The sequence below is a fragment of the Mercenaria mercenaria genome, chromosome 2 (assembly GCF_021730395.1).
Source record: "Mercenaria mercenaria strain notata chromosome 2, MADL_Memer_1, whole genome shotgun sequence".
NCBI classification, from domain to species: domain Eukaryota; kingdom Metazoa; phylum Mollusca; class Bivalvia; order Venerida; family Veneridae; genus Mercenaria; species Mercenaria mercenaria.
Window position 1 is genome coordinate 44,500,301 of NC_069362.1, and position 17,111 is coordinate 44,517,411.

The 17,111-nt window shown below is 34.0% G+C and overlaps 1 protein-coding gene across 8 annotated transcripts in view; it reads left to right on the forward strand.

Moving 5' to 3' along the window:
- LOC123563836 (tolloid-like protein 1) overlaps nucleotides 1-17,111 on the forward strand; it is a 123,181-nt gene that overhangs the window by 88,706 nt on the left and 17,364 nt on the right. For all 8 annotated transcript variants that reach the window (XM_053536456.1, XM_053536453.1, XM_053536455.1 and 5 more), the window contains exons 2-5: nucleotides 4,505-4,760; nucleotides 8,881-9,236; nucleotides 11,926-12,046; nucleotides 12,791-12,969. In XM_053536456.1, the coding sequence (XP_053392431.1) occupies nucleotides 4,505-4,760; nucleotides 8,881-9,236; nucleotides 11,926-12,046; nucleotides 12,791-12,969 (912 nt within the window). The remainder of the gene's footprint in view (nucleotides 1-4,504; nucleotides 4,761-8,880; nucleotides 9,237-11,925; nucleotides 12,047-12,790; nucleotides 12,970-17,111) is intronic.

Below are 17,111 nucleotides of genomic sequence, written 5' to 3' on the forward strand. Positions count from 1 at the left end.
TGTGCCAGGCATATTTCCAGTTTTCCAACGTACGTTAATATTTCATGAATTCGGAATTAATGAACCTACGCATCTGGTCTTGTTAAAAGAATTTCAAAAGTTTATGCCCTGAAACATTTTAAATATTCAAAACCTGTCTCACATTTGCACTTAATGGATCGTTGATGTTCAACGACTGCTCTGACATTTGATTAGAGAAAGATACGTCAAGAAACAGTGCTAATATAACATGTAACAGAGTCTATTCGCAACTGTACGATGCCTTTTGAGTGCAGAGTTGATTGAAAACAAACCAGAAAGCGCAAGGTTACCTCGCTCTTCTAAATGACTGTAGTATATATCTGATTGATTATCTTCTCAAATGTGAACATTCATGTATTAGTTTTGCATAACCTAAAGAAAGATATTTATAACGAAAGTTCCACGATGCGGTTCAATGCACGCTCACATTCATTTATTTTACTTGCTGGCTTGCCTAATACAGTAATAGCATTTTTACTGAAATTAGTAGTTCTTTTTTTTTTTTGGTTTCCTTTCTCTAAATTTCCGTTATCATCTTAAGTTGAAAACAAATGGTACAGCCTCTGTGTAGACGCCGATTAACTCTGGTAGCTTAATTATATTTTTCCCTCGCAGACGAAATTTCCCCGCAGACGACATTCTGACAGCGTCTGGAAGCGTAGGACGCTTCTCACAGTTTTCATTATCTCTTTGAATAAAGATTTACAACCATAAACAAATAGGCAATTAAATTAAAGGTTTATTTATTATGCATGCAGCATTTTCAATCCAGTTTAGAATCCAAAACATAAATTGCATAGGTTACAAATTCATCATGAAAATCATGAGTGGATAATAAATGTTGATCATTTCGTTTGATCATTACGCAATTAGGTTTATTTTACTGGTTACGGTAGCTCATTATCATATTGCCCATTTTTAAACTTGTCTCTTATTTCAAAGGGGTAAACCAAATGAAATTGCAGAATGAAAACAAAAGCTGAATGTATCATTTCCTATTATGTGGTCCAGGTGCACCATACGTGTTGAGTTATTTCCACTTATATTCACTTCCTCAACAACATGAAACAGTTATACACAAAGATTTAATTTTGAGTGACCAAATTTGCATGTAGTATTCTTAAGCCAGACAGGTCTGTACATTCCGTTCATGTGAAACCCTGCAAATATTCTGTTAAACCGAGTCTGACCCGGTACCCATTGCCTTTATCTGAGTCGAAATACTTAATACACAAATGTACACTTACTGTGGTTTGGTGGTCGATAGTCAACACTATTTGCCTGCAATACGAAAGACCAATAGCTAATAGCTTTGACTTATCGGTCGGCAAGTCATTCAATAATACCACAGTCACACATACGGCGCGAATAGCTACGTTTAACTACGGATAAACACGTAGTAATCCGTATCGATCCGTACTTGAGCCGTACGGACTGGTGCGGATTGATACGGGTTACTACATTAAGATACGGCTCAGGTACGGATCGAAACGGACCGATACGAATTACTACGTTTCTATCCGTAGCTAGACGTAGCTATCCGCGCCGTATGTGTGACTGGGGTATAAGTGTTCATAATCAAAAATAAATTTCAAAAAGTTTTTTTTTTGTAAAGTTTTGTCTTTAGCCCAGCAAACAATGGTTAAACTAGAGACCAGTCGATAGCACAAACTATTGACCGGTAATTTATATAAGGAGTGCTTTATTGATTGTAGACAGCTTTTACTGGTTGTAATTTTTCCTAGTTTTCTAACTAACGTTCACACCTTTCAGACGTCAAATTTAACTCACGCCTGGATTTGAACCAGGAAACCTCAGAGTTAGGAGTTAGAAGTTCAATTCCTTCACTACGCTTCCTATTGTGTGCGTGTGCAATATTCAAAGGCAAACGCATTGAGGAAGCACTTAGCGAAGGACGGAATATTAAATATTTTTAATTTCCAACGAGTTTTCGTATAACATGCTAAAATCATTTCCCATGCGGAATCATATTTTCCTCCCACGACACACAGAAAACGCAAGTAATTTGCAAAAGATTTTGATGCCTTTTATAACTAAATAAGCTGTCTGACACCATTTACCCTTCAAGTTGTTTATTTCGTTGTATCACATTTCTACCTTTAAAAGGTTTAAAAGAGGCAATATTCTAAATTGTCGTGATCGAAACCTTTTTCCTAATTGAATGAAACAATATCAATTTACATTTATCATTAAAGCTTTCTCTATTGAAACATAAAACTTCACATGAGCCGAATCATCTTAAGTTTGATGAGGACTTAAGAAAAGATAAAACCTTAATTTAAAAATATAGATCAATAGAATTGTACGCGTTATCTAGACACATTCACACGGTAATAAATATATTTTTCATCAAAGTTTGCGACATTTCGATGACCTTACCCCTCCATTACCGATCCCTTAAAGTTCATTTTGGGTTACACCATTATTTTTCTTACCCGGGACAGAATCGTCTGTCAGTCCGTCCGTCTTTCTGTCCGTCGCAACTTTGCTTGTCCGGAACACAATTTGAAAAGTTGGCAAAGAATTGATTTCAAACTTTGAGTATGGGCAGATGACAAGAACCAGGAGGGCAGTACACAACAACCATAACTCTAATATCAGTATTTGTTGAGTAATGTCCCTTTTTCATTTTTCCTTGTACTTTGCTTGTCCAGAGCATACCTTAAGATCTATGCTAGGGATCGACCTCATACTTGAAACATAGGTAGATGGAAATGAGGTGTGTCGTTCGCAAGAACGGTATCTCTAGGCTGTCCCCTTTTCCAGCTAATTTCTCAGTATACTATGGTTATACAATAACATTGCGATAAAACTTGGTATGAAGATAGCTTTAGGATTAAGGTTTTCCGTTGTAACTGATAGGGAATGTCAAATTTTAACAAGTATTTAGGGCCATTTTATATCATATGCTGAAATATAGGTAGACGGCCTATTCAGTATCACACATACACATTGGGGGCATCTGTCAGTGTAAATGGACAGCTGCTGATTATAAAACTACTATAAAAGTGAACCAAGAAAAAGATTAAACTTAATATCAAAATGATAAGATCCGTTTGGTTCCCAGCAGATGCTGTGGTTTACCATCATTTTTCCATGGCCAATTGAAATCAAACAGAAGCTGTAATTGGAGTTGATGAAAAAGCAATCACTTCGCACGTCTGGAATCAGTCTTAGGTGTCATGTAGTTAAATGTTAACTAACAGTTCCAAACCTTTATTTGAATAACGTTATCTGTAACGAATAATGCTTCTTTAAATCGCGTATAAAAAGGACTTAACACTATCATATCCCATAAAATATTAAATAAGCTGTTCCGTAAAGTGTTACTCCTTTCAGACCAAAAATGAAAACTTAACACCCGGAATTCATAATGTATTTGCAGATATACAGCTAAGTTATTGGTACCCTATATGACTTCTGTTTAAAATTGTTTTTGCAATAGGAACTGTTTTCCTGAATGATTGCAGTTTAACTTTCTGCAATAGTAGAACTGTCTGATTTTTGTTAACGCATGACAAGTGTTTTTTGTCTGGTGTTTTATATATGTATACTTTTTTCTTTTTTGCTGTTGGGTTTTATGTTAACCGCTTCACTTCTCTTCGGATGATGAGAAAGCGTTTTTAAAACTTGCTTGTAGACCTTCAAGTCAACATGTTCACATAATTTATCATTCAAAGTAGTTCGGTATTCCTATAACGATTCCATTTTGCTACCTGTGCGCTTAGTTCACAAGACACAACAGACACAACAAACATGTGCGCAGTCTTGTTAGATGTGCTCCACTGTACCACATTTCTGCTGTATATCTGTCAATTATAATTCCATCTACTAATAAAACAGATCCGGTATAATTACACTCGTACATAGATACGTTTTATGAATATGATTCGGAAACGAAATGTCAGAGTTTTATTAGACAGGCGTAAGTTAGAACTGAAGGTACTGTTTAAAGAAGAGACGTCCATTTATAAATAAAACAAAAATGAAGGGTGTAGACATATTTTGTGCAAGAAATCCTCATAACTAAGATTTTTAACATTTGCAGATTGAACATCAAAGGTTAGGGGCACAGGTTCCGATATTGATGGGCTAGATAAAAACGGAATATGTCTTGTAAAACGTATTTGTCATGTATGTTTTGTTTGTCGCCGTTTCTCAACAGTATTTTAGTTATATAACGGCGGGCAGTTAACCTAACCAGAGTTGCTTGATCTGTACCAGTACAAACCTCTTCTTCGCAAGTAACTGCCAACTTCCCCCAAATGAATCAGAGGTGGAGGACGAATGATTTCGGACATAATGTCTTTTATCAAATCGTCACGGAGAACATACGCCCTATACGGGGTTTGAACTCACCGCCCCGCGATCAGTATATCTGGGTTTAACTTATCCCAAATGAGCTAAGACTTTATCATGAAAGTTTCCATATTATATATATTTTCTTTTTTGTATTTTTCAGATAGTTTCTGGGGAGACATTGCAATGTCTGAAGAAGAATACAATGAATTTAAAAATCAAGAATATTTAGAAGAAAAGATGGAGACGTCTATTTATGATCTTCAAATTGAAGATCCTTCAATAATGTATGGTGGGGGGAAAGGACCATATTCGCATTTAGATCAACTCACAGAAAAAGAAGATCGTGAAAAGAAACTTAGTAAATATCATAAAGATAACAAGAAAAAGAAGAAAACGAGAAGAAGATGTAAGAAAGGGTATGTAATCGTTTTGTTCATTAAATGGGTTATTGCCCTTGTTCATACACGAAAAGCTTTTGTGAAAAAAATATTTATCACATATTCAGCGGTGTTTCCTATTCCTTATTGCAATATAATATTTGTTTACATGGATATCTTTTGAATAACTATATATTACAATAACTATGGTTCATAATGAATTACATCATAGAACAAAAGGCTGACGAAAGTACATTCAAACTGAATGTATGCGTACTTACAAGCGAAGGTTAATAGCGAACTAAAGTAGGTTTCATAATTATAATGAATTACATCATAGAACAAAAGGCTGACGAAAGTACATTCAAACTGAATGTATGCGTACTTACAGGCGAAGGTTAATAGCGAACTAAAGTAGGTTTCATAATTATAATGAATTACGTCATAGAACAAAAGGCTCACGAAAGTACATTCAGACTGAATGTATGCGTACTTACAAGCTGAGGTGTTAATAGTGAACTAGTAAGTCCATTATACAATCTTTGTTAAGTGGGTATTCATTTTGAAAGTATAAACGCGATGAAAGAAATTTACCAAAAATATTCATGTATACACGTAAACCGACAGTAATCATGTATTTATTATGACCCAATAATAAAATGAGCCGCACAATGAGAAAACCAACATAGTGGCTTTGCGACCAGCATTGACGCATCAGGATCCATGCTGTTCGCTTTCAAAGCTTATTGTGCGGATGCGCAGTCTGGTCTGGATCCATGCTGGTCGCAAAACCACTATGTTGGTTTTCTCATGGCGCGGCTCAAATATAGTGTAAATTCTAAATTGCTTGGTTTTGTGTTCTTTTAGAATATTATTTCTATTTCAGTAGTTTCGTTTCTGTCTTTTTTTACAGACTCCGCTGTAGTAGAAATATGGGAATTATGATTTGACTTCGTTCTGAATTTGTATTCGTATGTTTCTGTTGTTTTTTTTTTTTGTTGTTTGTTTTTTTTTTAATTCTATTATTCTTTTTTTTGTTTTGTTTTGTTTTTGTTCTCTCTCAACCATATGGCCAAAAAGAACAAAAACACATATGTCTGCTATTGGCATTAAGTTCGTTTTGATTAGATATATAAAAGAGGAAAATAAACGAATCTGTAATAAAACTGTGCCGTCAAAGAAAATTGAAGCACAGCTCCGTAAAAAAGGCCAGGCAAAGAAAGCACGTGCACATGTGATGAGTGTACGCTACATCACGTTTGAAATCGCAAATACGTACGAAGTTGAAAATCCAGAAGATTAGATTTTATTGCCCGTGGTTTTAGCAGCTAGTACCTTGCTCATAAAATGTCTTTTGGCAAACTTTGCTTTTAAAATTGTTTATGCAATCAAGTACAAGCAGTAAAACAAATGGGAGTCTGCTGCAATTAGGGAAACGTTTTTACATCAGGTTGTTTTACAACAGTAATAAAGATCTGTTCAAAATTATCTAAGATTATTTGACAGTTTGTTAGGTAAACTATGTTTGTGTGTGTTTTTCTAGGTTATTTTGTAAAAGCTGAGATTTTTTATAGGACGAAATACATGTTTGTTACGAATATGTACTGTAAATTGATATTGATGCATTATTTCATTTTTTTTAAAGTTTGCTTTATTTAAGAAATAATAAGTTCCCAATCGTGGTTTATTCGGCGACGCCGTCTAAATTCGTTTTCGCTACCTATGCCACGTGACTTCAGTTTGCAAATCAAACTGCTTGATAACGCATTATAGATAATTTATCAAAATGGAAGATTTATGCAACACTCTGCCTGATTGGACGAGAGTGTCGATTTCTTTCACTCTGTTGATTGTGCTACGCTGAGTGAAATGTAGACAAAGCGTTTATCCTAAACGACGCTGTTCACAGTTTTAAAGCTAACTTTGGCTTAGTATATTTAGCAAGAATATTGATATATCTCAAAATGATAAGTAAGTTTAATAAATATGATAAAAACCTGTTCAAATACCATCATATATCAAATTAAAGAAAGAGCTTAATACGGTCTGCGTATCACATGAATAAGGGTGTGATAAGAGTCTTTTATGTAGAGAAGTGCTTTTTTAAAAGATTTTCCTTGTTACAATTGTCGTTTGTATATGAAAAGGTTTCTTGCTTTTGTGACTTATTCAGATTGCATATTAAAATGAGTACTTGTTTGCTTTGACATATTTGTTATAAATTATTTAACTGATTTATTATATATGAATATTTTTCTTTAGTATGGTATGCAAATATTGAATTCAGTTGAAATCTGTTTCATTATATATATGCTATATAATGACTGAATCTCAGTACACTGAAACGAAGGTACGCTGCATACAGTTATGTGATATGACTACGGTCAAACTTTGCTTATGAAACAGAAATAATTGTATGTTTTGCTTGACCTTCACTTTTTTATAGGTGTGACGTCATTGTCCAAAGATTCATGAATAGCGAATATGCATTTGTTAAAGCGGGATCAGTTGGCCTATTTTAGAAATAAATAAAAATAATAAATAAAAAAATCCTTTAATTGATTTTTTCTCATGCATTCTAATCAAACTTGATTTGTAGCATCTTTATTAGGCCCGCAGCCAACTTTGTTCAGCTGGGACATTTGACCCCTTTTAGGGGCTGCTAGAGCTAAAACTAGAAATGCCTTTGACTTCATCTCAGTGTTGTAATATTTTCTGGTTCTTCGGGATCATTGATGTCAATTCATTTAGATTTGAAGATTGAATACCGCTTAAGCCGGTGCTAGGGGGCGTGGGCAGTGTTGCATTTTCCATTACTGCTCATGAACAGACTCAATCAAACCGAGTCTGCAATTTTCACTGTTTGCCTTGTTTTCGGTGCTTCCGAGGGATCTACTTTCCAGATTTTATTTATACAGCGTCTCATGAACAGCTTGGTGGATCTTTGTCATACTTGGTCTGGAGCATCATTATAAGGTCCTCTTCCAAATTTATTTATATAGGAACTTGGGCCCTGTAAGGGACCACTACAGCTAAAAGTAGATATGCCTTTCTTCGCATTAACCACTAAAATGTAATGGGTTTTTATCAAACTCGATGTGTAACAATATCGTAAGGTCTCCTGCTATTTTGTTACAAATGGGGATAGGGACCAATTTAGCTAAAAATATAAACACGTTTAATGACCTCTTCTCATGAACCGCTTCATGAATCTTCATCAAACTACTGCTGTAATTATTCGTCTAAGAATAAACGAAACAAAATTGCAACCCTACGAAACCTTTGCGAAAAATTAAAAGAGAACCATTTAAATTGTTAAAGTGCGGTGTTTAGTTTTGCAATTTGAAAAATGTTAGATGAAAGATGAATGTTAGATGAAAAATTCATAAACTTCTTTCCTTATTACATTTCGCCGACTATCATTTTTAAAAATATTTCTTGTCCTATTAATGGATCGCGATAATTTTATTTTAACGGTACTTGGTAAAATCCAAAAGCAGGTAAAGCAGGTGTATTATCCGATAAGTGGTATTAATTTGTATATTGTAGTATTCTTAACTCTAAATACGATGCGATGTTTTATAACAGATTTGTAATCTAGTGGATAGTATGTCGGTTCTCTATTCTTTTTATGTTTGTATGGTGCAGGTTCGAGCCCTTCATTTTTATTAACCTTTATAATGTTTTTTAACGATCGCAACTTTGGTTTCATTTTCCTTGCAAGAGTTTTCTTTATTCATTTTGCAATGTTAATAGATTCAGTGTCTATTCTAATACGAGATCCTCTGGAAAATGTCAATAAGTACTCAGTATAAGTGCATTAAAAAGTCATGATACAAATAGTTTTACCTGTATTCCTTCCCCATGTAAAAAAAATGCTTGAATAAAAGCAGCTCGTCCTGTATTCGAACCAGCACCGTAAGCTTATAAATGATACGTGCTAACCACTAGACCACGCCGCTACTTACATAGAAATAAATAAATGGTAAACCTACGTTTTTGTCTTTCGAAGTATAGTACTTAGTACCAAGCCTTAGATTTGTCTTTTATTTCTCAAAGGTCTAAATATGACTTAGAAACGGTCAGACATATATTTATTTTGCTTTCTGTCTACATAATTTGCTTCATGTTACATTATCATTTTGTATAATATATTTAGCGACACCTTGTGCAAAGAAATGCGAAAGAAAGAGAAACAGAAAAGGAAAAAGGCACGTGAAATAAAGAAACTTCAAAAAGAGGAAGAAAGACGACTAAGAAAAGAGAGACGAAAAGAAAGGAAAGAAAAAACAAAAGCGATGAAACTAAAGAAGAGAAAAGAAAATTCAAAAGACATACCAGAACACAAAAAGAAAGACAATGATATGTATAAGAAAGAGAAAAAAGAAAAGGCATTCTATAAACCTCTTACTAAACATAAAAAGACAGTAAGAACAAAAAGAGCAGCAACGGCGCGTCCAGAAAGAATTTGGGATTACGGTGTCATTCCATACGAGATTGAGGCAAACTTCAGCGGTGAGTTGTTTCCGGTTCCTTCTGTTGATTTGGATATACTCGGTCTTTATCGACATCATGCAGTTGTTGTCTGATATTCACATCGGAAATCAGTTTGCAGGGAACACTACTGCTAGGGTTTTGCAAATGAAACCTCAAATGCTATCTTTTTCCAATGATTTAACACAGATAATGCCTAAAACCATGATTGTACCTAATCGGTATTTAGTTAGTATGTTTTATAGCATAATAAGTAACTTCTGAACCCATTTGAACTCTTATATAAGCATGCCCCTTGACTTCTCCAATGTATAGTGCCCAGTCTGACAATGAATAAAACAAAGAAAAGTAAAGTGTTTGAAGCTTGTAAAAATGATTATGCTAAATGCTATTCGGATTCCAGCTGAACATTTTATTTATATTTAATTTTTATTATATTTATAGCATAACTGATGCCTAACTAAGGGCATTTCTTAAGTCAATAGGCGACATGTTGCTATAAATAGTTACTTTGGACAAACAGAGTTCACTTATTGCCAAAAGCAACATACAACTCTAAATACATAAGTGAAAAAGCGGCAATATTCTTTTATGTTCAGTATGACTCAGTGCTGACAAAATATTTCCATACATTTTCGCCAACATTCGCATTTACTATATTATCATCAAGTACTTGATATATGAGTTATACGAATTCTTAAGTACGAAGTGACAGACATAAGAAATCTTTCCATACCAAAGACATTCGTGCAGTGTTTGCACGTGTAATTTCCACAGGTACAACTTTTTTACGGCACGTATGAACATTGCTGACTGCATTCCAATTTATTAATAGACCCTTTCATCGCAGAATTTGCGGCACTTTTCAAACGAAGAAGAATGTTGTATTGTGATTAACTTATTACAAGTACTTGCTGCCTCAACAAAGCCCCCCATGCATCATTCCTTTTGCAAGCAGATTTGTAATATTTTCCTGCTATTAATATACGACAGCAATATGTTCGTTCTGAAAGTCCTTGATCAAAACACAAGCTATAGATAGCTCAAAAGACAGCTCAAAATATGTTGATATTATGTTTTTAAATGCTTTGCAAACTGGTTTTCATAAAATGTAAACCATTTTGAAAACTTAGGTTAAAACGTATTTCTAATTTTGAAAATGCTGCCAAGTTATAAAATCCACAATTGTTTATCTTGGGGTTTTAAGATATATATTTTTGCCCAAGTCTTCATTTTAGCCACCGTCTTACACCCCGTAATCAAAACATATCAGTAAACGAACTTAATTCTTCCAGAATAGTTTTATATAATCAACATAGTTACACTGCATTAGTTGTTGAACTTATTTATCTGCAAAGATCATACACAGTTCATTGTATATTTAGAAATATCTGTTTCTGGTATAAACATGTCATACCCAATATTTACTTATTAAATGTTCCGTTTATAGAACAATCTGGGTATTGGTTCCAAAACAATGATACATTATTAGCATAGTCATGATTCTTCATGGAGAGAACATCATGTGGTGCGAGCTTATATTCTTTTGTCTCTGACAGTACATGCTGTTCGCTTTTCCTGAGCGTTCAACAACAATGGCACGGCTAGTAAACAAATCGTACTCAAAAACATTCTGCACAAGTCACGTATTTTGATGATAATAAACAAACAGTTTGCAAAATATTTCCTTATTCGACCATAAACGTTCAGTTCTATGGCTATTAGCAGAACATATCCGAAAACAGTCAACATTTACCACATATCTTGCTAATAATGTATCAAAAAGTAAACAACTTGCAACATATTTCCTTATTTGGCCAGTTCCAGCGGTCATTAGTATGCAAGCATACGGTTAGCAAACAGATAACCTCTAAGAATAATCCGCAGCTAGCACGTGCATTAGTATTTTGATCATGTTATTGGCTTACTTAAAAAGTCAACAATTTCCTGTTGAAGAAGACATTCGCATGTTTTAAAATATACGCTATAGCCAGTGTTGTTTACTTCGGCGGGGAGAACACTCTACTGATAGAGGTGCAGATTTAAAAAAAATAATATAAAAACTTTAGCATTAAATATGTTAAAGTTAATTTATAGACTAATAGAATAATGCTAGAAATTGCAAAAGAACATTATAAACTGAAATCTTCAGATAGCGATTACCAGAAACTTGTTATTCAGTTAAAATGTCAACATGCCGACATAATATATTTGGTCGTACAAGTATCATAATATATTCTGGTCGTATAAGTATCGTAATATATTTTAGTCGGACATGACATTGTATCATAATAAAATTATATTCTGGTCGTACAAGTATCGTACTATATCTTGGTCGTACAAGAATCATAATATATCTTGGTCGTACAAGTATCGTACTATATCTTGGTCGTACAAGTATCGTACTATACATGTATCTTGGTCGTGCAATTTTCGTACCATATCTTGGTCGTACAAGTACCGTACTATATCTTGGTCGTACAAGTATCATAACAAATTTTGGTCGTACATGTATCAGTATATATTTTGGTCGTACATGCACGTAATATATTTTAGTTGTAAATGTATCATTTGGTGACCATACAAAAATAAGTGGCAGCATATTTTTCTAGTTCAGCTGCATTTCTTTTGAACATGAAGCACTGTAAACCATTGGTATCGTGTGCAAACTATGAATGTCTATACCTGTATTATTATTTTTGGTGACTAGGTGCACATAAGGCGTTGTTCAAGTTGGCCATGCGGCATTGGGAGAACTACACATGTGTCACCTTTGTAGAACGTACACCGGAACATATGAACTACATCGTGTTTACGGAGCGGCCGTGTGGGTAAGTGAATTTAGCGTGCACACAGAAATGATTCCTTCAATATACCAGTTTAATTTCTCATGACGTCAAAAAAAAAAAACGCACCTACTGCTTCCATTTTATTTGCTGTTTTGTACTTCCCTTCTTTCCATGTCAGACTGTTTATTCCTACAAGGTAAAATATCTGCTGCTGCAATTATTGTGGAAAGAACTTCCGGCAATACCTATTCATTCAAGTCCAAATTGCAGAGTTATAAGTACTAGGAAGTAATACCGATAATTTTACTTACACAGGAACTAAGCAAACAGTTTTAAAATAAGATTTACAAAATAAAACAGATCTGAAATATTCCAAAGTACATAGAGTGTATTTATCAATGAAGACGCTTTCTTTGCACTTTACTTAATAAGCGTCTAGTGTTTGATGTTTGGATCACAATGATACGTGATTTCACGAGGAAACTGCCAGTTTCAATTTTGCTGTTAATTATTTCTTTGTATTAAGACGGAGCAAATGCTTATGCGTTATTTACGCACCCCCTTTAAAACAAGGGGACATGTTGAGTAGATGTACATTTATGTTTGAATTATTTAGCGCTACTTTCTTCAACGAAATCTACTATATTACTTTCTTCAATGAAATCTACTATAATTTTGAAAACCTGTGAAGACATCTTAATTTTCAACCAGATGTTTTTCTGCTTTTACGAGGCACGTTTTTATGAAATACATTCTATTAATTACTGTATTTTTTAATTTTTACAGGTGCTGTTCCTTCGTTGGAAAACGCGGAAATGGTAATCAAGCAATCAGTATTGGGAAAAACTGTGATAAATTTGGTATAGTTGTGCACGAGTTAGGTCACGTGATAGGATTCTGGCACGAGCACACGAGACCTGATCGAGATGAGCACGTGAAAATCATTTACAAAAATATAATGCCAGGTAAGAAGGCAGTAAACTAGCTGTTATTAATATATTACCAATCTATTTAGGTCATGCACCATTATGGAACCCCGGCACTATCTTTTATAGCTATGCAAATATAATATCATGTGTGTTTTTATTATATTATGATGAACCACGTTTCTTATGATTACAAAAGACAGTGCCAGCGTTCCAAAAACATCGTTTGCTTGTTTCCTCTTGAAGTAAGTAAGTTTGCCATCTCGCACCACAGTATTGCTGCCCTTATACATGTGTTAAATGCCCCAACTCAAAAACAGATTGAATTTTTTTCATTATAAGTGTAAATTGTATTAAGTAGAAAGTTGTTTATTTCAATGTAAGATCGAAATATCTTCCATCGAATGAACACCAGATGCACATAATATTTTCACGATTTTAATATTCGTTGTTCACAAGTTTACACGAAAGGGAACTATAAGTTTTTTCAGTGATATGCCCATTGTGTCCGTACAACGTCACGTGAACGTCATGACGTCACCATATTTACGTCAACAATTAAACTTAAGATTGTTCTGCATTTTAAATTGAATAACTCGCGATACTTTGTAAAGTGTCCTATTCTAAAAAGAAACAAAGGGCATCTAAAGCTGTATTGAATTATGATCAATGACAGCGAACGTATAAATTTGGTTATGATCTTTTTAGCCGGAAACATTTTGGATATGATCTATAGCTATATTTCAGTAAACCACAGAAATGCATTTGATAAAATATATCTGTAAATAACTTTTTACTGACGTCAGTACGGGAGAACAAGATAGTATCAGCATTTTATTGTATTTTGATCCAATTACATCAGAAACAGAAACCTGATTGCAAAAAATATATCCGTTTTAAGTCAGCGTTATTTTCATATAGGCCTGTACTTAAATCTCGACTTAACGATACATGTATGTTTTCAGACAATTCTTACTTTTAGGCATAAAAATAGAGAAAAGAGTGGACAAGTGTTGAAGCACAGATTTTAGGATTTTTTTTTAAAATATGAAACGTATTTTACTAATTAGACAGGAACCAGCGTGGAGAACATATGGTCGCGTAATAGCGCCCAAATTGTGTTAGTAGATCTTGAGCCATACAGTCATGTATAAGAGACAAGAGAAATTTCAGTACGAGTAGTAATACTATGTCGCTGTGTTAATTCCGTTATTGTTCGGTTATAAACAGATACAACAGCTAAAATATCCTTTAGAAGATAAACGGCCCCAACTTTTTTCGTCATCTTTTATATCAGTTTTATGATTACTCTTTAAAATAAGTTAAGGATTTGTTATCTGAAATTGGGCCTAACTAAATGTAACACCATTGTGAACATTGTACACTTTATAAACAGACTTATCTCTTTAATATATGTTCTGTTCTGTTCTGATAAAAAAAGAAGATAAGACCGGACTACAATAGACAGGAAGTGGTTTTAAAGCAGCCTTAGTTTAACGCTAAATTTATTTCTGGACATCCATTATAAAGTATGAAATAAAACGTTTCATTTTTATTGTGTCTGTTCACTTCTTAAGACACTTTATCTTAAAAAACAGAACATAAAATAGCTCATTTGTCGGATATAGCATCTTCTCGGGCAGACAAAAGTATTAAAACACACCCATCCATTTTTATTCATCTCTAATTTCTGACGGAGATGTACAAATATGATATATTTGTCTCCATACGATACCATCTTTGGTTCCTTCTGCAAAAATTAATCGTGATTGTGCCTGAGAAAAGGCAATTAACCGGTCACTGTAAAGCTGTTAACCCGTCTATTATTCAAAACCATTTACGCTGTTCCACTGCGCATGTCCTGTTAACATATGTAGTATCGGTCTAGATATAGACAAAATGATTCATCTGAACATTACATCTATACTTGACCAGCTCAAACAAAGAATGAGACAAGCCCAGTCCATAAATCGCTGACGTCTCGTTTTGCAAAAATACCATTCACTCAAAAATTCCGGATAGATAAAGGTTTAAGTCGCAGAATTGTCATGATGACACTGTAAGAAAGGTTTCATATCATTGCCAGTCGGTTATCAAGTTATCAAATAGACAAATTCTGAAATGCCATCTCTTTTTTATCAACTACTAAATCAAAGCCTTAAAGAAACTGGTATCAAAGATAAGGTGGACAAGGCAGTTGGTATGAATGTCTATAATTTTTCAGTAGCACAGTTGCATATCTGGTCTTTACAGCTATTCAAAAGAGGGTGTTTAACTCAGCATATTGTATTACTTCTTTCAAATAGTCCTACCCGAAAGCTTATTTATAAATCTGAGAATAAAATCAAAATTCATAAAGCATCATTCCGAAATCTAAGCAGAAGATATTTTGAGTGTATATGTTATGGAGTGATTTAATGAAAATGTTAGTGGGCGAAGGCTGTTTCTACGATATAAGTTTTGGTCGTGCCTACTCATTTGACATCGGTGCAGTTTTGATACCGTAAAACAAACTGAACATTACATTATTACATGAAATAAGTAACTATCAGCTTACGGGATGTAGGCTATATCCAGTACACGCGTAATTACATGTCTGAACTGCATTAATAGGCAGATAATTTATTGCCTCCCACCTCATTTAATGCTTGGAACAAAATCATTATCGTCTAAAAAGTTTGCAGAAATGCCATTTTCTTTTAAGTACAAAGCGGTATGGATACCATCATGCGCATGCGCAAAATAAAACCTAAAGCACCGAAAGACATTTAAGTGCCACTATGTCAGAACACCTCATTGACTTTGCTAATAAAACTGTAATTCATTTCTTTGTTCAAGAAATAATTTATACATATTTTTGGTTAAGAAATTAAGAGGAATTATTGGAGATGGTTCTTATATACTCGACCTGTAGGTCATTACGACGCTTTTCTTACTTTAGTGTTAAATGAGGACCCTTTATGGCATTTAGTATTAACTAAGTCCTCCGCACTAATTGTTCTGCTAGTAACAAGAATATGAGCGATGTATCATATGTTGATGCCGATTGAAGGTTCTGCAAACGGTTCTGCAAGTTAAGGAATCTAACCTATCATTGGTCTTTAACCGTACTGTTAAAGGAAGTAAGTGTATTGATTTTTGATCTGCGGATTTAAAAACAGTAATCGGAATGCGTTTGTCAATGCATACACTATAATCAGATTTTCTTTTAAAAGTTCTGCAACTCGCAAGATTGATATGTATACATTAGATAACATACGTAACATGTGGTATAATTTTGTGTTGTACCTTCTCGTCAGCGCATAACATGTTTTTCAAATAAAGGCCCTTCATACGCATAAATTATCAAACATATTTTCAAAAAAAGAAATCATATTATTGTTTTTGAAACGTGACTTAATCCAAGCTATAACACCACACTTCTTTAAACCACAGTGCTTAACTGCCATTAGAGCACATACACCAGTCATAAATAGTTATAGACCCGAGAGAAACATTGGCTTATGTCATTTCTGCATTGATGAGCAAGGTGAGAAATTATTACTTCTTTATGGCATATCCATAAGTCAGTGGTCTTCAGAAAGAAAATTATGAGAGTCGTATTATTAACATCCTAGATAATTAGTTAACACCACTTTTATGTCTCATAAAACGTGATGAGAATTCGTACATCATATGTAAGGTTCAGACACTGGGTAACAAAGGCATACAAAATTTTCCTCTTTGATTACCTCTTTTAAGAAGTGTTCCATTATCAAGTATTACTTTATCACAAAAGAACTTTCCGTGTTTTACGTCATTGTGAATGTACTAAGAGCACTTTCCGGGAATTATTAACAGAAGCGAAAGAGTTTGTAGTTTATGATACATGTACTTCAGCTTAAGTGCAATCATTGAGTTCAGGTGAAAAGGTTCATTATCTTTAGCAGTTACATACATCGTAAGGGTTCAAGTAATCAGTCAGATTTAGAGTTGAACATTTTGTTTCGATGGGCATACATACTTTGTTCGTGCACACAGTTTTGTTTCATTATGATATCAAGAACAGAAGAGCATTTGAAATGCTTAATAGATATACGGCAAAATAAAATATATACCATTCGTTAAAGAAAAAAAAAACAATTGCACGACAATCCATTGTTTCAGCAGTAAAACATTTTCGCAGAATCTTTTGACTCAAA